The sequence below is a fragment of the Callionymus lyra genome, chromosome 10 (genome assembly GCF_982586985.1).
Source record: "Callionymus lyra chromosome 10, fCalLyr1.hap1.1, whole genome shotgun sequence".
NCBI lineage: Eukaryota > Metazoa > Chordata > Actinopteri > Syngnathiformes > Callionymidae > Callionymus > Callionymus lyra.
The window spans coordinates 11,978,102-12,003,510 of record NC_141827.1 but is presented as its reverse complement, the minus strand read 5'-3'; the positions used below and the strand labels follow the sequence as shown (position 1 = coordinate 12,003,510).

Here is a 25,409-nt window from a genome sequence, read left to right as displayed (position 1 = left end):
TGCGATACTGTAGTAATAACAATATTTTGCGATACTGCAGTAACAACAATATATTGCGATACCTTAGTAACAACAATATATTGCGTTATATTGCGATATATTGCGATACTGTAGTAACAACAATATATTCCGATATATTGCGATATATTACGATACTGTAGTAATAACAATATGTTGCGATACTGCAGTAACAACAATATATTGCGTTATATTGCGATATATTGCGATACTGTAGTAACAACGATATATTCCGATATATTGCGATATATTACGATACTGTAGTAACAACGACATATTCCGATATATTGCGATATATTGCGATACTGTAGTAATAACAATATGTTGCGATACTGCAGTAACAACATATATCGCAATACCGTAGTAAAAACAATATATTGCGATTTATTGCGATATATTGTGATACTGTAGTAACAACGATATATTGCAATATATTGCAATATATTGCAATATATTGCAATAATGTGATATTGATTAGAGAAAAATTAGATCATTCACACATCTAAGGTAAGGTAAGGTAAGGTAAAACTTTATTGATCCCTCAGGAGGTCCTCTTTCGGGAAATTGTTTTTTTCCAATAGCCACAGAAAATACAGCAATTTTTCATAAAAAATAAATCAAAATACAATAAAAACAAGAACATAAAGAGAAAGAACAAGATGACACAATCTTAGTCTAAAGATAAAGAACATAGATCAAAGAAAAACAACAAAGACAAAGGATACAAAGACTAACATAGAACAGAACATCATGATACTTTTACTCCACTCCTGCCCCCGAACTCAGAATTGTACAATTTAATAGCCCGAGGAATGAATGAGTCCCTGAGTCTATTTGTTTTGCACCTGGGAATCTGAATGACAAGAAAAAAGTGGAAAAAAAACAACTGATAAATCCATTTTAAAAAGTTTCATTAACAGTTTGACTCTGTGCAGATCAAGATGCGAATCAATCTTTGCGTGAATCATGAAACTAAGACAACTTACACCATCAGATAAACACGACGATTAAATATATTGCGAGTGTGAAACTTCCCTTTGCTCACCTGTCGTCACTTCGTTCATCCCGCATTCACATTTCATCACAATCCCATCCGACTTTCCTCGTCGACACACACACGCTTTCCCTCTCAACTTTCATCAACTTGCCAATTTTTCCTGCAGCTTGACAACACATGCACGCTCCTCTCTCTGACCTGCCATCCTCGCCTCGTACTTCCCCTCCTCCTCTCGCCCTCTCGCTCTCTTCCTCTGCCCTCGTCTTCCCTCCTTCCACAGTTGTCCACACATATTAGGTTCCCGCTTCCTCAGCAGCAGAATTAGCCTTTGGAATCCTGTTTCATTTGCTCTCTCTCTCCCGAGCGAGAGATTTTGCAAGAGGACGAGTGAATACAGGCGACAGTGAAAAGGGTTGCTAACGTTGAAAAGAGGAGGATCTGGTGGCGATGAGCATCACTATGTTGAACACGGCTCCTCCAGAGAAGAGCGAGCATGTGGCTTCCTGCGTCTCCTCCACACTCTGACGGCAAAAAAATCCCCGAGAACTTCGTTCCTCTTTGGACGGGCCGATTGTTTGTCGGGTTAACTCGGAGGACTTGCGGACTTCCCTCTGGATCAAGCCTCTAAGCCCAGACAGGAAGAGGAAGTTCAAATGTGGAGCTCAGGTAAGACCACGGCTGACTGCTGAGCAGATTTTCGTGCAACATTCCTGCTTTGATCTCTCCCTGAAATGATCTGAGGAGGAGAAGCAAAGACACGCATTACCGTCTAAATCCACCTCAGGTGTCGGGGAAACGCTCGTCTTTGATACGACTGCGCCGTCTCGGTTTGACACCGGGCACCAGAACTCTGACCCTTGACCTCAAGTAAATCAATATAATCATCGTACATCTTCTGTCACTCGCTGCTACCATTGGACGGGCTGTCAGGGGCGAACGGGGACAACCAATCACAGACAATCACGATGAACCTTTCTGTAGGTTTTTAATCCACTGGGAGGAAACCAGAGTGCCCCAAGAAAGCCCACACAAACATGTGACTATGTAAAAAAAAAAAAAAAAGTAATTTATCTTTGTATCTGTCTGTGATCTATACATGATAATATCTTTGTGTAGCAGGTGTATATGGATAAGATAACATCTGTGTAATGCTGGGTGAGGTTGGGATTATTTATAAATGGGCAAAAGCTACGTAAATCTCTTTGCGCTTCATGGAGTCTACTGACTATTTTAAGAAACATCTTAAGACGTTTTTATTTGTTGAGGCTTTTCCTTGATTTTCTGGAACTCCTGTTGTGTTATCAGTTTTATCTTGACCTTTTAAAGTTTATACTTTATTGAATATTGTTTTGATTGTTTAAGCGCTTTGTGACCCTGGTCTGGAAAAGCGCTGTACAAATAAAAATGACTTACTTACTTACTTACTTAAATAGAAAATAAAAAAACCATGAAAAAACTTCAAAGGGCGCAGCTGTGTGTCACTATTCGATATTCGATAACGACTGCAATCCAGATTCTGTGTCACAATTTTGAGGCTAAATATATATGAGTGTCGCCGGGTCAACAGTGTTGACTTCAGTTCACATGTTTGCAGCGGCTTCTCCGTGGAAGCGTGTTAGCTGCCGATGCATCACTGTATCCCTTGTATATGATCAATTATAGTTGGTGTTTACAGTCAGTGTGGAGTTATTCCATAACACTTAATTAATCGATTTTGTAACTGAACCATTGCCCCATGAATGCTTCCTGCATGCATTCCACATAAACTACCTCAGTGAAATTCTAGTCCCCTTCAGAGTCGACGCGGCTACAAACCAACACTGGTGATAACGATTATACAGTCAACGATACTGGTTGGTATTTCAGTTTGTCACGCCCGGAGTACAAGTAACTTTATCTTCAGGAATATATTTGGTTCATACATACCATTGTGATCATGTTTACAACGTGTTGGAATTCATTCTGTCGTTATCAATAAAAAAAACTATTCATGTTCCAAAATTAAATCACCACACAAACAGTTTGTTTTCATGTCTTAACAAGAAGGATCTGTCTCGCCTGCAGTTGATTCAGAACTCTGCAGTGAGAATTCTGACCCGCTCTAGTAGAAGAACTCACATTTCTCTGATCCTTAAAACTCTTCACTGGCTTCCAGTTTCTTTCAGGATCAACTTTAAAATTCTGGTTCTTACTTTCAGATCTATTCATGGTCAGACTCCTCCTTACATCAGTGATCTGATCCAGCCTTACACCCCAGCTCGGGCTCTGAGGTAGATTCTGATGGTTCCTGAACACGGTTCAGGACCAGAGGAGAGAAATCCTTCCAGACTGTTGCTCCTAAGCTTTGGAACGATCTTCCTCTCCCTCTGTGTTTGATGATCTACTGACTCCTTCAAGAAACATCTTAAGACTTTTTTATTTGTTCAGGCTTTTCCTTGATTTTCTGGAACTCCTGTGTTGTTCTCAGTATTATCTTGATCTTTAAAGTATATACTTTATTGAATATTGTTTTGATTGTTTAAGCGCTTTGTGACCCTGGTCTGGAAAAGCGCTATATAAATAAAAATGACTTCCTTACTTACACACACAAATTATTAAGAATGGTCTTGAATACATAATACAGGTTTCAAAGTTAAGGTGGCGAAGGTGCTTCATGCACAACCTGCAAGTTTCAACCGAGTTTTAAGTCTTTTTTTCTGCAGTCAAAAATTTCGCTGACCTGTTAAATCCAACAATATAATTCATCTTCATTGTGGTTTTTTGTTACACTATCTGTTCTTGTTGCTATGCTCTACAGTCAGTAAAAATATTTTCATAAAATTGAAGGATTAAAAAAACGTCTACAATAATATAATTTTAAGGGCTCAAGATATCATATACTTGATATTTCATGAGATATTATGGGACCTTTAGACATTATAAAGCCATGAATTTAGGCTTCTTAAGACCAAGTGAAAACTAAATGAGTCTATATTTTAAGCTTGTTTGTAGCAGAAGCTAAAAGGTTAACATGCTACACACCGGTTGAATATTGCAAGAGCTCCCAGTGTGTACTGTCTACACTGGGTGAACGATCACTTCAAGTATACTTAAATCCATGACAAACCCTGACTTTTTTTACTCTCAAAAACTTCAATAGCTGTAGGGCGGGATAAAATAATTCAATTGTCCAAATTGTCAATTTTAGACAATAAACATGCTGATAAGTGAGTGAAGTAAATGTAATAATTTCCTCATAATTGGTTAACTAGATAATAAAATGATCATAGTGTCATTTGGAAAAAAAAAGCCAAATCACATTTAGAGATATATCGAATATATATAGAATATCAGTCCGTCGTGTATAATTTCCAAGTGTTAAATAAGTCAACAAACTACTTAGAACTACTTACGGGACTCTACTAATGATGAAAGACGAGCCGGGCCTCCCACAGACACACACAGGATACTGTGTCACAGGTCTGGTTTCAGTTTCCAATGGTGACATCTATTAGAGGAGTGACCCCCCAGCACCCCCCCGTCCCGAGACAGCCATATTAGCACCTGGCTCGTTGATCACAACAATACACCTGCTTGCATTATTCAGCTCAACTCTACTAATGAGGCAACTTTATCTTGAGAACACACACACACTGCAGCGCACACAGGGATGTTGTGTCCGTCCGATCCTGTGGGAACTTCTGATAAAGTGATTCAGGGGGTTCGGGTGGATGATGTCGAGCTCCATCAGCACTTTGTGTCACGTCTGGCTGTCAGCAGCCTCTTCTCGTCCTCCTCACCGTACAGTTTCAGGCCCGGTCGGCTGTGCATTCATTCACTCTTCCTGCTTTTTTTTTTTACCGACGGCCAGTCCGATCTCTTCAGCTGTCACTCCTTCTCACCTGCACATGCTTCTCCTTCGCTGAGACATGATTTGTGTTTGTTCCATCGACCTCATGAGACTGAAGAAGTATGGAAGATTTTATAACCCATAAAGAGACACAAACATACAATGACATGGACATGCACACACACACACACACATATACATACTGTATATATATATATGTATATCATAGTCAGAAATATATGCTGTATAATCAGAAAACTGGAAACATTTATTATTAACCTATTATAAACCTATAATTAGATATTAACTTTCTTTCTTTCATTTATTTGGGTGATTTGTTTTGTCCCTCAAATACATTGAAAGAAAATGTTGTTTTTTTTCAAAGAGGTATTTTATAGATTTGCTTGATTTATTCATTATATTTTGATTATTTAGATAAAATATTATACTGTACAATAAAAGCAAAATGTATCTTATTCCTATGACAACCTTGTAATTATAGACTTAGATCGTATTATCTTGTTCTTTCTCTTTATTTCTCTTTGTTCTTATTTTATTTTGATTTATTTTTAATTAAAACAATGCTGTATTTGTTGTGGCTATTGGAAAAAAACAATTTCCCGAAGGAGACCTCCTGAGGGATTAATAAAGTTTCACCTTACCTTACCTTACCTTACCTTAATACAAGTAACGTTGTACAAGTACGTTGTTACTCAGTTCACTCGTTTTATTTTGTATTTCTTCCTTTATATTGAGGCCAACTTTCTTCTAATTTTCTTAAGTTCAGTTGACAGTCCATGACATCATCGCTGACCCATGAAGCTCAGTGTCTATGCTGACTTTTTTTTTAAATGACCAAGATTATAGACTAGACATGGTGAACACATCATGCTGAAGACACCGCAGGGAATACATGAGTAAATGGCAGAGAACACCAGAGAAAGCCTGGTGAAATGAAGGAGCAGAAACAACAGCAGTGTAATCTATGTCTTCTGATTCAAACACCACAAGAAAAAATGTTATGCACAGACAGTTCTCATTGGCTCGGCGGCCGGCCAATCACAGCCGAGCATGGCAAGGTGCCTTTAGGTTATACCCAATCCCAAAAATATGAGCGAGAGAGGACAGAGAGGGTAGAGAGAGAGCGGGGGAGACCAGTGCAGAGGTTCCTCCAGTGAGGCAGAGCTCCATCTGTATCCTCTCGTGTTCCTCCTCCACTGACGCCACAACAGTGAATACATCACAGGCTTTGGAGCTGCAACAGTGTTGCAGTCAGAACTGCTGAGCTTCTCCTGCATCCACTGGCTCCCTCAGACCCCAGACTCTCAGCCAGCGGCAGATGCAAAGTGAGGCTTGTCATGCTGGATGCTGTCACCACATTCAGGCTGAGTTTAGAGAGGGGCTGGACGTCTAGAGCCGACCGAGATCAGTAGCTGCTGGAACCCCCCGGAAGAGACAAGTGGGACGCTTCTGTTGGAGTTTACAGTGGAGGGATTCAGGATGATCTTGGGTGAGCTCAGACTGTTCTTTATCAACATTGTTGTCTCGTCAAATGATTTGTTCCGAAGCTTTCTCAACTGTTTTGGACCAGAAAACTCAGACGTCAATAGAGAGCTCAATGCAATTTTTGTTTAAGTTTAGAAAGCATTTTTTGTAGTTGTCTGTATTTTTATCCATTACATTTAAGAGATATTCGACACTGCTTGAGGTCACCGTGGGGAGATGGATGTGTTACTGTCAATTATTTTATTGCAGTTTAAATTCTGTAAAATTAACTTTAAACATAAGATCATTAAATAATAAAAAAAATACACTTTATATTTAGTAAAAAATTCTTGGTTTCAGAATAACTAGAGTTTTTTTGCATTAATTAGTTATACAAATAAGTGATAAAAGAAGAATATACATAAAGGTATCACTAACATTAATACTCAAAAAGCAATTTATATAATAATGATATTGATTTTATTGCGGAACTTTCATGTTAAGTTAAAATCAGCACTAAAAGTCAAACAGAATTTTTCGGTAGAATAATTTCTCCCCACGTGATTTGCGTGTGTTTATTGTTTAATGATTTTATAAGATGTCAAGATTTAAATATATAGATAACACATATCAATCATATTTTAAATGTTTTTTTTATATAATGAAAATGTATATTTAAAAAGAAAATTATTAAAAAAGATGCTAATTCCTGATTATTTTATACAATATTCTTCTATATAGACATGATTCTGCCTCATGTTCTTGTAACAAGAGTTGTGTCGCTCATCACCGACTAACCTTGAACAAACCGACCATCTAAATCCACTTAACTAAAAAGCAAAGCACTGATCTGTCATAGATCTCGTCTGTATTTCCTTCACACGTTCTAATCTGTCCTCAAGTAAAAACGCTGACTCAACTAAAACTTCAGTCCTCCTGGGAGGGAGCTGGTGTGATCCTGTGGTAATCTCACCCCGCAGCTGCAGATATGAACGTGTGTGAGCCACCACGACACACACTCTGACACACGATCGCCACAACATGGGTGAGGGGCTTTGTGGACATCATCGCTTCCTCCTCACGGACAAAATATCACGATCGCTCTGAGTCAAAGTCACCTTCTCGTACGAGAAGTGAAAGCTCGACAGATAAGACGGCGCGAACGTCCTCCATCTGACAGCGATGCACTCTGTTTGGAAAACTCCAATGTGATTTAAGGATGAATATTTTAGACCTTAAGATTTTAGCTCTTTATTTATTTACGAAAAGAAGGACCGGAGCTTTTTTCTGGTCTCATGACGAGAGAGTTTCACAAAATACACAAGGATCGGTCAGTTTGTGTCGTCCGGACGACTTACGGTTGAACCCTTGGCTGTAATAAACAACATGACCTTTAAACACAAGCAGTGCAGTGAAGGATAAAATGTTTTGACATTTAAAAGAGGACAAATCGCTCCATCAGTCTTTATGTTTGACACACATTTCAAATATCTGGAGGTAGAAAACCGATCCTATCTGGACACACATGCTTTTCGTTTACCGCATCTCTGAAGGACATTCTTTTGTCCGTGTTTTTATTGAGTCAGCAGAAAAATAAACGCATGCATTTTGAACCGACCTGGTTTCACGAGATGCTAATCAGGAGACAACATCTAATGAAGCTAATGACGGAGGAAAGCTGCAGTTCTTCAAGGGTCCACACGAGGCTGGCTGCAGAGAGAGAGTGGAAGTCCCATACATACCCAGCCATACCCACATTTTTTACAGAATTAAAAACATATTTACAGCCTTGTTGAAAACACAGCTTGAGTCTTAAACACTCATTATCAGCAGTCACTGTTTTCATTTATCTTTGGATCTTTATCCAAGTTTCCTGAGTTTGAATAATAAGTGATTCTGGTTGACGTGGCGGAAAAGAGGGCACATACTAGCCACTGTAGACTCAACTCAATGCAGTGGTCACCAAGACATTTATCACCGGACCAAACACAAAAAAACAAAATGTTCTGTTAATTATACTCCCTAAAAGGTGTTTTAACATTTTCTCTAAAATAACATTAGCGTGTGACTCTTTACTGGTGAAAATGAGTAAAACACAAACTCTAGAAACAAAGGTTTTGTTTCAGAATCTTCATTGCGTATAAATAATGTATAATAAACACATACTCACACATGGGCACAAAGAGCTAGGAGACACGAACTTACAAAACAACATCGTCGGCATACAATCAAATAAACAAACTTGTAACCAGTCCATAGCTCTTGCTGAGATGATTTTTTTGATGCACTTAATTGTAGTTTTTCTCTGGTCATGCTATTGTATTTTTTACTTTCTTCTATCTGAAAGTCGGTGAATATAATCCTGACATTGAACCGGTAAAAAATAAAAGGGTTGGGGACCCCCTGACTAAATGGACGGGGTTTTAATAGATCAATCATAATTATACCCACCTGAACTCCTCTTGACTGGAGTCTGTCTGATCCGGAAAGACTGCATTTCCAAGATGGCCATGACGGCAAGATGACTTAAAAACCGACAGGTAACAACAGAAATACTACGTCCATATTACAGTATATAAAGTATACGATGCTACCGCCTTTGATTAACCCTATTTGCTATGTTTTAAAAGAAACAAATAATTTGCTTTAATGGTTTATAAGAAGACTATAAATCTAAATGTTTGGAGACACGTTAGTTTGTAAACAACCTCCACCCAGGAACAAGTCAAGATCATTATTCCTACTTTGATGTTCTTTTGTAACTTCTCCTGACTGTACAGACGGATCTTTGTAGCAAACAAGTGCACGGCGATGTTTTTTCAAGATGGTGGCAGTCGTCCTATCACATCGCTGAAGCCCGTCAGACATATGGACGTGATTGTTTGTGTGCAGTCACTTGAATCTTGCGGTCGCCGCGTGAGACATGTGCTCCATACTGTGATGTTTTATTTATAGTCATTCTCGTAACCTGAGATAAAGTAAAGAACGAGGACCGCAAATAGCCGCCTTAGTTGGTTAACAGGTTAGGGGCAGAAACTCCTCACGACACACCTGTGTGTACAAAATAAAAAAAAGTAAGATAGTCATTTTTATTTATATAGCGCTTTTCCAGACCAGGGTCACAAAGAGCTTAAACAATCAAAACAATATTCAATAAAGTATATACGTTAAAGGTCAAGATAAAACTGATAACACAACAGGAGTTCTAAAAAATCAAGGAAAAGCCTGAACAAATAAAAAAGGATATAAATGCTCCACATGATAGTTTTTCTGCTCATCGACAATTAATATAAATACATCCAACCTCCATTAATTAAATCAACATCCTAATGAAAAATGGCTGAGTATTAAACATCATTCACGCCAAATTAATCTTCAAAAGCATTTTTTTAGTCTAGGGTGAAGAGGATTTCTCGTCATAAGAGCCACTACGATCGTAAATAAAAGCTTGATTCAGATGAAAGCTCAGGAGACATTTTTAAACACAATTCTCTAACCCCCCCAACACCATGAATTCAGTTTCCAGATCCCATTATTCCACAAGGCTGTGTCCAGCAGAGAAACGGTCTTGTAAGTAAAAGTAGAAATAAGAGCTGCAGCTTTATTCATCCGTCCTTCACACACGGAATAAAAAACAGAGGACTCACTTAAAGTTGTTTACTGTAAAACGGTGTATTGACTACTACTCTCATGTTGACCACGACGCCATGTGACTGCAATCATCTCTGAGAATATAAGCTATCATTGAAGCCGTTTCGAACACTATGATTTTCCTTCCTGTACATTTGCCGAGTGTGTCCTCTATGCCTGAATAAAACTATTAGAGGATACACCTGCTGGCTGCTCCAAGTCTTTGTTGTTGTTTTTTTTTGGTCTATTCATCAAGAGCTTTTGTGTGTTTTAAATGTTCCTGTAGGTGTGTTTGCGCAGCAGCGGCAGCAGGTGTGTAAATCGTTTGGTCTAATAATGCAGAGCTGTTTGTCCCGATGACGCTCATCCATCACTTATATTCTGCTGCGCTTCAGTGAAGCTCATCATGTGGCATTTAATAATAATCTTTGTGTGCTTTTGTCGTCCGTTTTTGAACAAAGATCTTGGTAAAAGGAAGAATTGCTTTCTCTGAGGGTCTTGTGTATAATAGGTTGGACATTTATAAGATGGTATAATGCAATTATGAGTCTTTATAAAAGATGTATATGGATGTAAATCAAAATAACGTGACGTCACATTATAACTTTATGGTTACAAGACTGGTTACAAGATATACTCAGTTATATAGTTCATGTTTAGGTTTAAAAATGAAAGGATGTTACAGTATAGGTTGGATTTAACAGCTTTAAGTAAAATATCATATTTTAATTTCATAAAATAAAATGTTTTTTTTTATTTGTGACTACTTAAAACAGCGTTTACTTAAAGATCAAACCTTCATTACATCTTATAAACACATAATAATGTCTTATGAATGGGATCATAGTGCTTAGTATAGAGGGCCAAAGCTGTCCGTCAAAGTAATTTTTTATGTGAGCTGCAGGAGTGGAATATCTTTCTACATGAGTCTTAATAAATGTCAATACAAAGGAAAGAGTGTCAGAAATGAACCACCAATCTGAGTCCAAATGATTTGATGAAAGATGGGAGAGCAAGTGTATGTTTGTGCTTCAAGACAAGTTGTGTATTTTGAAACTAACCCCGACTGTATTGCTTAAATTGATCTCTACCAGTTGAAAGGATTGATTTCAGATTCTGTTAAGGCTCCGTTCGTCTTCTATACTGTCCACTAAATATAGATCTGTCCTGCGATCGTTATTAATGTAAAACTTATCGTTTATTCGAACAGGTTTGTGAATCCAATGAAAGCAAAAACAGCAAAAGTAAACATTTTTATTATTCACAATACTGACTGATTTCGAAGACTTTACAAAGAATGTATCTGCTCACAAGATGCAAGCAGATATTGAAACAAATGTGGTTGATCTGATATATCGCTCTTATTAAATCATCATGTCTTCGCATTGAAAAATAAAACGAGAGCCCAACTATGATGGCGAAACTCAAAGACAAACAGCCTTAAATATGTTCAGAAGTAAATTAATATGCATTCATTTGAATGATAGTTTGTGAGTTTAACTCTGACCTCAGGAAGGCTGCAAGAACTAAACAAAGAAATCCTTGACCATGTGACATTGGTTTGTAAATGTTTGAATCACAAAAACACATCCTCTCAGATAACAAGGGTGATCTTCTGCACATAAACAGATCTCGGTCTTTCTGTTCCGCACATTACCCCCGAAGGTTAACAGAGCTCTTTACCTCCTCCGGTCACCTTGGATTCACCTCAAAACATGCGGCGCCCTCTCCCCCTCCTCGCTTTTCCACCTCATCTTCTCTTATCACCAGGACCCTCTTCCCTGCTCAATCATATCCCTCCACTCAGACTCACAGCTATTATTCTTATAAGGGCTCGTCTTTCAACGTCTCACCCCTTGTCCTCCAACAATCCCGTTTCGGCATTTTTCCCGAGAAACAAAAACAGCCGTTTGAATCCTCCTCGTTTGAATTCTAATGGAACAGTGGAGACTCTTTGCTGATACTTGCTCCATTAATTTGTTCATTAGGAATCCTTCATGATAACAGTGTGGTGTTCTACACCAAACACACACACACACACACACACCCCCACAGTCCTCTCTTTGTGGCAGGTCACCAGGGTGCGGAACATCTATCATTTAAACAAACCTCACTCTCCCGGTCTCACACTGACTTACGCAACATTAATCAGAGCTCAGCTGTAAACTTGCTGCTTCTGAGGCACAAAGGTTTGCGAGCGAATGTGTGTGTTTTGTCGTCTGTCCCCGGCTTAGGTTTAAATAGCTGCCTTTGACTTGAGGGTAAGCTGAGCTGCAGTAAATTGGATTTCATGGTCGGTCCTTCACAGTGGCACTCTGCGGCACTGAGCCTGAGCCATCTTCCCCCTGCAGCCTCCGCAAACTTGGCTCTCTTTTTCAAAGGTTTGACACCCAAAAAGTTGCCCTACAATTACAGAACCAACAGATAGGAAGTGAAACAAGACACCACGGGCTGGCAATATTAAATCCAGCTTTTCTAAGACAGAATTATTGCTAAAATATAGGTGATGTGTCGACTTCTTAGCTGTTTATTACGTTTATTTGAGTAAAATTTCAATTTCTAATATACAAACAAAGTACAATTGCTCTGTTAATATTAGAAAAAGACTGTCTTTATTATGTCCTGTATGGAAGTATATCAGTGACATTTTTAATGTCTGATTTCATTTCCAATTTTTTAAAATGTTAAATTTCAGTTTCGGGATGAACGCATATCTGGTGAGACAGAGGCTGTTCATGAAGCCTGTTCTGTAGGAAAAACAACTTTATTATTATTTAAAAATACCACCTTTTCACGGAGAAAACTTTATAAAGAGACTCTTTAAGTAAGTAAATAAGTAAGAAAGCTTTATTTGTAAAGCGCCTTTCACAGAGTCTCCCCATATACAAGCTCATTCTAAAATATGGCACCGCTTCAAAAAAAGCCAAGAGTGGGTTTTGAACCTGCGACTCCAAAAGACGAGAATTTTGTCATTTTATTTGTTTAGGCTTTTCCTTGATTTTCTGGAACTCCTGTGTTGTTCTCAGTATTATCTTGACCTTTAAAGTATATACTTTTTTTGAGTATTGTTTTGATTGTTTACGCGCTTTGTGACCCTGGTCTGGAAAAGTGCTATATAAATAAAAATTACTTACTTACTTACTAAAATTAATTACATTAACTACACAGACATAGTTGGCGGGGCTTCGGATCAGAACCACAGATTGAACTTGAGATGTAATATAGTTTTTCTAACACCTGATATCGATACGAAGTCGACACTTTGTCAGCAATATACCTAAATAGACACCCGAGTGTTGCATTATTGGCTGAACGTTCAAGTGGCTTGGATATACCAACACTTTATATTGCCTTTAATAGGCTACAAATTCAGAATATTGAACCACAATTATACATATTTAAACGATTGCAAAATTCAAACTCTATGTGTAATAAAAATCCTTATTTTTATTATTATTTTTATTAATACAATAATTAAGAAGCAAAAACTAATTCAATTATTAAATAAAAACACATTTAAACTTTCAATATACAAATCATTGAATTGAATTATACAATATGAACAGTGAATACAATTACATTTGAAATGTTCAACCATTTAACATTCTGATGTTACTGATCTTTTTTCACTATTATTGTTTATCCACTTTGAAATGGAAAACTGAAATCTCTGTCCCTTTGTCTGGCTATGACTGTTAAATTTCATAACCAGTGCTATTGTGGTGCCAACTACTGAATGCTTGATGAAGCAGCTGATGCTGTGTCACGAGTCAGGTTGAAAGGCCACTGGATGGCACTGAAAATGACACCAGGTTTCGTGAATCAGAGTCAAGGATTATAGAGGAAAGAGTGCCATCTAGTGGCTTTTTCCAAATCAAGAGACTTGTATCTGATTCCGTATCATGAGGCTTCATAAACCCGTTAACACGCTGGTGATGGGTTTATGAAGCCTCATGGTTCAGCATCAGTTCAAATTACACAGCAAGTCTCCTTCCTCCACTTTGACCCAACAAACACAACCTCCAAAGGTGTCTGCAACTTTTTCATGAACCCGACAGCTCAACATCATGTGAACTGTCAGCATCACAGTCATCACTGTAGCTTCGCAGTGTCTCACTGTATGTTTCAATAACACAGTATATTACACCTTCATATGTGTCAAATGTGTGTGAGATAAAAAGAGCTCAGTAATTGATCCCCAAGACCAAATATTCTCAAGTATGTACTTTTTTGAGTATTGTTTTGATTGTTTAAGCACTTTGTGACCCTGGTCTCGAAAAGCGCTATATAAATAAATTTTACTTACTTACTTACTTACTTAAATATACCCCCCTATCATGTTGTGTGTCGCTTTCTTATAGTTTACATAAATGTATTAAATTGTACAATTCTGAGTTCGGGGGCAGGAGTGGAGTAAAAGTATCTGGATGTTCTGTTCTATGTTAGTCTTTGTATCCTTTGTCTTTGTTGTTTTTCTTTGATCTATGTTCTTTATCTTTATCTTTAGACTTAGATTGTATCATCTTGTTCTTTCTCTTTATTTCTCTTTGTTCTTGTTCTTATTTTATTTTGATTATTTATTTTTATTTTTATAAAAAATTGCATTTATATCAGTTCATGAGGAAACGAAAACTGCATATTGATGCGATTGATGATTTAAAAAGCCAGTAGCCCCTGTGTGTAACACACACACGTTTTGTTATTGATGCAAAGTTGTGCATGAGCACGTCAAAGTGTTGTGCATTAGCGATAGGAATGAAGTGATGAAACGTGGCAGTGAACACCTTCGCTTGGCCGTCTCAAAACCGGAGCCATACATCATCGTAACAGATCATCAGTATGCTAATGATGACACGCGCCACCGAACCCCGGGATTAAAGCGACTGTTTGGGTTTGCTTGCATCTACCCCCTCACTGTAAGGAAGGACAAAAGACAAACAGCAGGCGCAGGTTAACAAGCCCGGCTGGTGCCGCCGCCGCAGAGAGGCTACTTATGATGCGCTGGCGAAGGTAATCTCGCCACAGAAGCCCATTTATATGTCGTCTGCCCACTTGGATGCAGACATGAGGCGGTTGGCATCCTTTCCAGACTCAAAGGTGTCATCTTAGACTCTATTGTCGTAAGTTTGATGGATCGTGCTCGTGCCTCGTTATTATTATCATTCCGGGGGGCCGGCACCTCCACTTTTACCCAAAATCTTTACCAAAAAGGACACCAGCTCGGGAACGCCGACCAGCTCCAGTGACATTGACATTACCTCTGTGAGCATTAAGGCTAAATTGGTTAAATGAATTGCCAATTTGAGAGGCCTTAGTCACAGCAGTGTGGCGGCGTGTGTGAATACCCAGGATGTGAATCCTTGCGTAGGGATGAATCCTCCCTCTGAGGGTCCGTTTCCCCTCTTTTTGTTTACCTCTTATGCATCTCTTCGTCCCTGTCGAACTGCCTCTATCTCACTTTCAACACAAAAATCCAATAAGCTATTACACACACATTGATCTCATTCGCGTCCAAACATTTGCATGGTGAAGTGTGTGTGTGTGTGTGTGGGTCGGTGGAAACACGCTCGCTTGATCATTTGCCGGCGGAGAGTGGATTTATAGAGTTTGGCAGCACTTTAACACTTTGACTCTCCCCAGAATGTGTCCAATCAATGGCCTCCGCGCGGCCGCCGTTGAAGAGGCGTGCTTTTCACTTATCTGATGTCATTGTAAATCACTCTCCGCGGCGTGGCGGCGGCGGCGGCGGCGGCGGCGCAACAATGACAACGCTGGAGAGCTCCAATACATCACCCTTTACGACTTTCTTCACTGAGGATGCAGGAATTAGAATAAATTAGCCGAAAAGCTGTGACCTTCAAACGCTATTGTGGCAGAAAAAAATGTGTGCGGATTAACCGCAAGGGCTGCCGGGGATACGCTCCACTAACCTTAATGATTACACCTCTCGCTGCAGGAGATGTTGTCGTCTCCATACTTGCATTGTTAACCAAGCCTTTAATTGCACCTAATGCCGTTTTTGGAGTGTGATAAGTATCGTTTTAATGCGTCAGAGTAACACAGCTCCCATGGCTACAAATATGTGAGGATGTTTTTGAGTCAACAAGCACTCGAAGTGAGGTTCATGTTACTATACTGATTAAACAAAGCAGTTTATAATAGTAATTACAATGTCATTTAGTTTGGAATTAAGGTTTTGTCATCAATGTATTATTTGTGACTGCTGCTGCTGCTTTGTGGTTCGGCAAAAAAAAAAACTAGCAAGAAAAAAGGTAAAGGTGAATCTTAAACACAAATCATTAAATAAGTCAACGGTCAAAGGTCATCGTCCAATCGATCGATACATTGATTCCCGGTCACGGATCTTTGTTTTTTAACATGGCTGGTCAATCATTGTCATTTTCTTGTATGCTTTGTTGTGTGTGTTAAGATGAAGGCATGTTAATTTAAAACAAACTTAGATTAAACTTAAGTTAAATAAATTTAAATTTAAATTTAAGTGGGACAATTGTTCAAACAATTATTCTGTCAGTGTTGGAACCACTTTGGCAAACAACAGTATAGTTGACCCTCAAGAGTAGTCAGAGTAGAATATAGACATTTTTTTCCCACAGCTAACAATGTATTCCTGTTTTAACTCTATTCAGAAGAAAGGTATTTTTTTCCATCAGTTTCTTTTACACAAAAGGTTTACAAATATGTTTTGTCATAGTCATCTTTATTTTATGCAGATTTTTCTTTGTTTACTATTCTTATTTGTCGTTTTTTCTCCATCATAGTTTAGCTTTTTGCTCCTCTGTTTTGGATTGACAGCCCCTCACAACATTATAACAAATGTTATTTACCAACCCTGGTATAGACAATAATAAAAAAAAGATCTATTTGATGCTATGAAAATGTGTTAAATGAGCATGTTGGCAGGAGTATGCACTGTATCTGATTTTTCTAGTATTATCTAGGATGAATTTATTTTATTACTGTAATTTCCATCATTTTTCGAGATATTGTAAATTCAATAGAACAGCGGGTAGTAATACACACTCGTATGTCACACATATGCAAGAGAAATAATAGCTTGTTCAAATCACCACTATAGTCTTTTTATGTTACACAAACTAATTTCCTGAAAATTAACTGGAATTCAAGAAAACATATCATTGAATTCAAGGAAGTATTTGTTTAAAAACGAGTAGTACACAACAACAAGGACGAGCTGATGCTTGAAAGAACATAAAACAATGAATATTGTTTTTCAAAAATCGCTGTAAACACTCGATGGTAAGAAAGCTAATGGCCCTGACAAGACTATGTCAAATTAAAAGTAATCTTCCGTACCAATTGCTTTAGTGGCCACGATATATGATCTCAGAAGCATCAGACAGTTGAAGCTTCATTGCACAGCAAACATTGATGAACTCTATTGAAAATGAAAGAAAAGTAATTCAAGGAGTTCATGTACACGGCTGTTTTAGCGAGACCTTTTGATTGGCGGTTTTAGTTACATTTCACAAGGTGATAATCGCCGCAGAGGGTCCTCAAGAATCGAAGGCACGCTGAAGGTCAGAGGTCGGACGACCTCATGTTCACGTCTTACTCCTTCTCTGTCGTTCTGGTGCCGTGGAATTGGAAATAGCAACAGCTGCCTCACGCTCCGAAAGACTGAAACAGTGGAGGAATGCCGCACCAGGAGACTCCCCTTCTGCTATTTGTGATCTCGACAGCACATTCTTTCCCTCCCTGTCGTCGGTGAAAAGAAGCCTCCGCTGCTGCCGCTACTAAAATAGCTCTTTCTTCGGCACTTTCGGACGACTTTCCATTTCCATACTGAGCAAATTGTTCGGCGGTCGTTACAAAGCAATGTGATGATTGCCTATAATCTCTGGAGAAAAGATTATACAAATTCTCTCGTCAGAGATTGAGCCTGAAGCATCCTCGCCGGCTTCTACGCCGAAGAGATGAATAACTGCAGGAAGCTGGAGTGGAATGGGTAGAAGAGGAGAGGATGAGGAGGAACAAAACACACGGGTGCTGGAGTGAGGAGAAGTACACATGGGGGATAGAACCGAGGATGAGAACAACGCTTAGCCAGAGTGAGAGGGAGAGAGTGAGAAAAAAGGCAGATATCTGCCGCAACCCAGCTGTGAAGCTTAAGGAGCTTAGCCCCTCTGCCCATCTCAAGAGCAGGCGTTTGCTGACGCTGAGCCACGAGTGAGAGGGAGGAAGGTGCGGGCAGATATTAAATATATAATACATGTGAACATGGCAAGTGTAATAGCTCTGTAACATTATTTTCTTCTTTCCAAATTGGAACTTGTATCCAACAAAAGCTGGGAAAAAAAAAGAGCCGTTGATTCAACATCCGCTCGGAGTCACAGAGGAAGTAAAGAGGGTATACGGCGTTTAAAAAAGCTTCTTGGAATGTAATTATGCAGCCCTTAACTGTTTTCATTTTGCATTTTGATCATTTGTTTAACCAGATACAGTTTAAATCTGGGGTCACCAAAGCATCCAGAGAGAATCACTGATGGCGTCTACGAAAAATGGCAAAAATACAAGTGTCTAAGACATGTTTTCTTAATTGAATGTACAAATATTTGATCATTTGCACTGCAAATATAGCGGGTGTGGTACCCGACTTTCAAATGTCATAAATAAAAGTTAAAATTATTACCATCCTTATTCATTTTTTAATTTTTTTGTTGCTATTTAGGAAGTTTTTATCAAACAGGTCTAGTGATATAAAGTTGGTGACCACTGTTTTAAAACAAGATGTGTTACATAAAGAACATATTTCTATGTCATAATTGTATGAACAGTGGTGTGGAAATGTTGTTTGTCAAGTGTCTCTGATTTCTTATTTTTGTTGTCATGTTTCAGATCATCTTAATATTATTCGAAGACAAAAAAAACTGCGTTTCAATGTAAGTTTGGTTATTAAGGGAGATGAAAATCCAAACCTACATATATGGCTGGTCTGAAAAGAAGTTAGTTATTGTTAAGACGTTGTTATTCCAGAAGCCTTGGGATATTTTTCATAATGAACCTCCTTTTAAAGGTAACGCCTGTATAGGTCAGGACTTTGACTGGACTTCTCCCAAGTCTTAGTAGTTTTTCATTTAGCCGTTCAGAGATGAACTTGCTGCTGTGTTGTGGATCATTGTTCTGCCGCAGTTTCAGCCTGAGGTCACGGACAAATGGCCAGCCCTTGTCCTTCAGTATTATTTGGTAGACAGCAGAATTGCTGCTTCCATTTATCAGAGCAAGTCTTTCAGGCCCTATGGCAGCAAAACAGCCCCCCAACCATCACACCACCACCATATTTCACTGCTGGTATGATGTTCTTTTTTATTGTAATGCAGGGTTACTTTCATACCAAATGTAAGGGGACACACACTCCAAAATACACAAGTATTTTCCTAAAGGTCTTGGGGATCATCAAGATGTGTTAATTGTTCAGTTGCTGTCGTCTTGGAATTTTCATTTGGAGTATTTCACTTTGATGATATAAATAAATGTGCACACATAATGGGGAAATTGCACATCTACATATACGACAAGTTAAGACCAAACTAAACTAACTAACAACTGTCTTATATTGGCCTATTTAAATCTGGTAGCTCAATTTGAGAAGGTTACTGACAGGTCGGTGATGAATGAGACTCATGTTTGACACGATTTTAACATGTTTAAAATTCCAAGGACATGACGGCAAAAAGGCCAGGCCAGGAAAAGGAGAACGTGACTTGTGTCGTCAGTTGGTCTGCGTTCTTGTGTACTTCAGTGATATTTTATTTGAACTTCTTGCACATCAATAAGATTAACCTGCAGGCATCTACAAAAAGAGTCCTATTTTCCTCCAACCGTATGTTTGTGTTAAGTCAGTTTTCTGGTATATTAAATAAATCAACCTGTAAATGATGGGAATTCTTTATTTTAGCATTTTTTAGTATTATTTGCAGTATTGTTAATGCAAAGCTTTTATTTAGGACTTATGCCCTGTATCATCTTTTTTAAGAATTTTACTTAATCCTTTTTTTTTTTTTAATGTCTGTAAATTTAGATTATGAATTTGTACACGTTATTGATTTTTTTAATCTGTGCTATTTTTTAGATTAAAAAAGTACTTGTCTGATATAATCATGATGATTGATTCATTTCATGGCCTCTCATAATAGTTTGTCTTCTTTTGGATGACTTGTGGTTCAGAATGGATGTTCCGTCCATGAAAAGAACATTTAACCCTTGTTTTATCTCAGGGTCAAGGTGACCCAAAGGTCCAAAAAACATACGCCTTCAATTTCAAGGTTAAGGTGACTTTCGGGTCACCTTAACCTTGAAATTGCCCAAGGGGTTAACATGCTAAAAATCTTCTTTCATTTGTCTTTGACTGGATAATCTTAGGCTAATTGAGCCCAACAAACAAATCCAAACAATGTGATTGTCAGATTCATAATGCCACTATATCGCAACAATTTTCTTTATCTTTACAATTATGGTGTGTCACAGGAAGCGTAAACCGCCCGGGGCCGGTCCCTGCCTTCCTCAGGAGCCCCCCTGTGCTTCCACCGCCACTGGATTTGAAACCCTTCCTGCAGTTCCCCCTGGAGTCGCCTCACGCTGCTTCCATTGGCCTCTTCCACGGCTTCAACGCGGTGAGTGTCACACACACACACACACACACACACGAACATTGTCGTGCTTCACAAGGTAGTAACTGCCGTGGTCTAGAAGTACGCGTCTTGTGGATGTCTATAAAGATGACTCCACAGATCACCGGCATTCATTACAAAACAAAATATAAAAGTTATAGGCTCGATGATTTGTATTTTACGAGGTTAAAAAATGCCGAGTCAGTCCTTAAGCAACGACAGCAAATAAAACACTTTATACTGAGTAATTGAAAATGACCGCTGTTTACTTTTTATTTAGTGAAATGAGTTTCAGCATGATTGGGAAAACGCCAGGAGAGTGTTCGACTGTGATATCATGAATAACAGCTAATCAATGGAATCAGAGGCACCAGCACAGTGTTCTCTACAGTCAGCACTTTCTGGGGCGGGTTCTCATTTCCCGATTGGGTTTCATGTGAAGGTCACACCGGCGACACACGCCTTCATCGATATGCGTGGCTCTGCGTGTTCTTGAGAACAATGACCCGAGTGCACGTTATTATTAGACCGGCTTCATAAAAGAGAGGACGCCACGGCCTGACGACTAAATATTCATCAATCTGTTGTTGCACTTTGTGTACTGGAAAATGACATTCTAACTGTTGTTAGTGTAAAGACACTAGCCTCAAGTATTAACAAATGAAATCATGATTATAATTTAACAAGCACCTTTAAAAACCATCGATGTTAACTGGGTGCTCATAGGGTGATCAGAGGCCGAGACATCTTTGTGATCCTGGTCTGGAAAAGCGCTATATAAATACAAATTACTTACTTACTTATACAACAGCAGGTTGCCTCCTCCAGCTTCATTTTTCTACCTAGTCACTGACATTTCTTAATTTCTTTAATCTTCAACACTTTCCTCTTCACACTTCATGTGATAATGTCCTAACAAGAAGGAGCTGTCTGGCCTGCAGTTGATTCAGAACTTTGCTGCGAGAATTCTGACCCGCTCTAGTAGAAGAACTCACATTTCTCCGATCCTTAAAACTCTTCACTGGCTTCCAGTTTCTTTCAGGATCAACTTTAAAATTCTGGTTCTTACTTTCAGATCTATTCATGGTCAGACTCCTCCTTACATCAGTGATCTGATCCAGACTTACACCCCAGCTCGGGCTCTGAGGTCTGTGGATCAGAATCTACTGATGGTTCCTGAACACGGTTCAGGACCAGAGGAGAGAAATCCTTCCAGGCTGTTGCTGCTAAGCTTTGGAACAATCTTCCTCTCCCTCTGTGTTTGATGATCTACTGACTCCTTCAAGAAACATCTTAAGACCTTTTTATTTGTTTAGGCTTTTCCTTGATTTTCTGGAACTCCTGTTGTGTTTTCAGTTTTATCTTGATCTTTAAAGTATATACTTTATTGAATATTGTTTTGATTGTTAAAGCGCTTTGTGACCCTGGTCTAGAAAAGTGCTATATAAATAAAAATTACTTACTTACTTACACTCTTGCTGCTACTCTTATGTCATAGTCGTCCGCACCGTGGTCACACTCTCTTCTTCACCCTTTCCTATCTCTCTACTACTCTGGATGATTGATACCAAAAAGTGTTTTCACCATCTGTGTCTTCACCCTACGTCACATTCATTTACTCTGTCTTCAACGGACTTTCATTCCTCTGTGCAACTTCTACTACTGTTGGGGGCACAATCTAGTGGAACTTTACAAAGCCTACCTTGTCCGTACAGAAGGTTGTTCCATTTTGATTTTATTCATTGACCTCCTTGCTTGTATTCCTCTCAAACTCTACATGAGCAGGCAATGTTGTCAGGGTTTGCCAAGACACAAACTCTGGTCCTGCTATAGCCAATTGAGGGAGTTCCCTGGCCGGATATAGTAAGGTAAAACTTTATTGATCCCTCAGGAGGTCTCCTTCAAGTAAGTAAGTCATTTTTATTTGTATAGCGCTTTTCCAGACCAGGGTCACAAAGCGCTTAAACAATCAAAACAATATTCAATAAAATAGACTGTATACTTAAAAATCAAGATAAAAACTGATAACACAACAGGAGTTCCAGAGAATCAAGGCACCACATGAGCAGAGTCAGGTGCGACAGCTTTAGGATTGTCACGGTGCAGAACAGAGAAACCCAGGCGCAGAGGTAAATTGCAAAGACTTGAATATATTCCGTGGGGAAAGGCAAAGGCGTAATCCAACAGACCAGAATTCGGCAACAAGAGGCAATAGCAAGGGTAAGGCAAACTCGGCGTCAAGGGGCAGAAACAGGTCCAATAAAACAGGCAGGAATGAGTCTTGGTAGGGAAAAGGGTACGAGACAAGGTACGAATACTTAGCGGGATACAGGAACTAGAAAAAGGTGACGACAAGACAAGGACGTAACAGAGAGTGGGGGCTTAAGACAGGGGAGCAATCAGCAGCAGCTGGGGGCGGGACTAACGAGACACGGCTGGGAACAATTACTACTCAGACATGGGAGGAAGTAAGACTAGCACAGACACAGAAGGGAGCTGATTTCACAATAAAACCGGAAACACAAGGAGGAACATGTAGACTCATGACAAGGATGAGTTAAGGTTATAACGGAATAGTTTAAACTTCTATTGTCTGAAGCAAATGAGATCAATGTTACCATGAATGTGACTTGTCATTATAGCTGATGGTGGTACGATGACTTTTTATGGCATTTTCTCTCGGACTAGGGAGTGTATATTACAAACTAAACAAATGTTTGGAAACAGTGATCTCATTTTTACAACCAGGCTGACAGAGAGAGATTCGATTTGATTTTACGCTAAAGTGTGTTATAAATAGTTTTGAAGGAGGTCTATAATTCAATTCAGGATCACAGTTGTCAAGACCAATCCGGGTTGTATTTGTCATTGTCAGCAGACGAGCGCTCCTGGTCTCCGACAGCGTTTGTGGACGAAGTCAAGAGTTCACGTCGAGAAGGAAAAACAACAATAAGAAGAATGAAACATCAGCAGCGAATAATTCTCACAATGAACTGAAAAGGTTTTTTCAGAGCAATTATATAATTTTTCCATGCCTTGAGGTGGAGAGTGCAAACAGCCTCTAATTTGGCAGCGAGCACCCTCAGCCCGAGCAGAAGATGAGAGGCTGAGTAAAAACCACAGCGTTCTTTCGTCTTCTTAATGAGGGCAACACCCAGCAAAAGCCACGTCTGCTCGGCTCCTGCAGTGAGTGGTCACACGGGTTTCAACTGGAGGGGACAACAGAATGAAGCTGCTGAAAGGCGTCGATCTTTCCTTAGTGCAACCCCTTTTAAACTCTTTTTCAACTCAGATGAACTACTTTCAAAGACTCACAAGGCCATGGCTGGTAAACAACGCTAGCCTGTGTGATACGTTATCTTGATCTGAACAAGAAAAAGACTATATTCTGTCTCAGTAAAGCTGCAGATCCGAGGGATATATCGTATCTTGGTGCCAGTTCACTGTCTCCTAAATCTTTTCAGCATTACCCATCAAATGTTGCCACAGCGAGGAAGCTTCCCCAACTTGATCGTTCTCTATTCAAATGTCCATCTTCACCATTTCTGCCGTCTCTCCTCTCCAGACATCCCTGACAATGACTCGGTCATTTCTTCAATTCTATCTTTTTTGTGAACAATTTCAGAAATGTCAATTTACCTAATGTAAGTAAGTAAGTAATTTTTATTTGTATAGTGCTTTTCCAGACCAGGGTCACAAAGCGCTTAAACAATCAGAACAATATTCAATAAAGTATATACTTTAAAGGTCAAGATAAAACTGATAACACAACAGGAGTTCCAGAAAATCAAGGAAAAGCCTGAACAAATAAAAACGTCCTAAGATTTTTCTTCAAGATGTTTCTTGAATGCTTGGATTGAAAACAACAACATGAATTACGATAATCAAATGATGGTAATAACATTTACAAGAAAGACGATAAAAGACAACATTAAAAACCCTAATAACCATATACCGATGACAACATTAACAACTAGAATACATATAATGTCAACAACTTAAAATAACATATTTTCTCTAAAAGGAAAACATATGATTAACATGAATCGTAACTCTATATACAGGGGGCAGTAATAAATGTCTTCCAAAAGTGTGTATTATATGTGTATGACATGAAGTATATTCAAACCAACAAACCAACTACTACAAAAACAAGCTTATGATTTTGAAAATGTTTCATTTTGGATCAGTTATTGGAGAAGTTAACTGTCTTCTTCCATGGAGTTGCTCCATCCTTTCCTTGCACACCTCTCTCTGACTCTGCTAGAGCTTCAGAAGAAACCACCAAGAAAGCCACGTCGTTGTTTCTCAAATTTCTTCTCCGTCCCCAGATGGACCCTGTCCAGAAGGCCGTCATGACACACACCTTCGGGCCGCCGATGGTGAAGACGAAACGGCCGATCATCTCCTGCAACGTCTGTCAAATTCGCTTCAACTCTGAGGTGAGCCTTCGTTGATGTTTCGAATGTCCGCAGCTATGAACAACTGTTCACACCTTGTCCAAACTTTAGTCAGGCTTAAAATATTCAGCCGGTCCAGCAGGTTTTGGATTGCTAGACACATAACAGCATGAAGCTCTCCAGAAGGAAATGGCATTTGAAGGTTGAGTGTTTCACAGTTCCTCGCTGAGGTTGAGAAAAGAACCTAAGAACTAATTCTCGTACACATTATTTGCTTTTAAGTACTAAATCCTTGAATCAAACATTTATCCAATCACGCGGAAGGTTGACACTGAAGTTGTCATTCTGTCCAAGAAGCCATGAAACTCAAGTGGTTTTATTGTACCCTCACTTGAAACAAG

The 25,409-nt window shown here is 39.0% G+C and overlaps 1 protein-coding gene across 2 annotated transcripts in view; it reads left to right on the top strand.

Moving 5' to 3' along the window:
• The first annotated feature begins 1,511 nt into the window (after window positions 1-1,511).
• LOC148070348 (zinc finger protein 385A-like) overlaps window positions 1,512-25,409 on the top strand; it is a 36,401-nt gene continuing 12,503 nt past the window's right edge. Inside the window, exons 1-3 of one of the 2 annotated variants that reach the window (XM_087801444.1) lie at window positions 1,512-1,681; window positions 20,466-20,611; window positions 24,940-25,050. In XM_087801444.1, the coding sequence (XP_087657570.1) occupies window positions 1,669-1,681; window positions 20,466-20,611; window positions 24,940-25,050 (270 nt within the window). In that variant the 5' untranslated portion in view covers window positions 1,512-1,668. Of the gene's footprint in view, window positions 1,682-6,041; window positions 6,355-20,465; window positions 20,612-24,939; window positions 25,051-25,409 lie in introns of those variants that run through there. The other variant, XM_087801445.1, reaches the window with a different exon arrangement.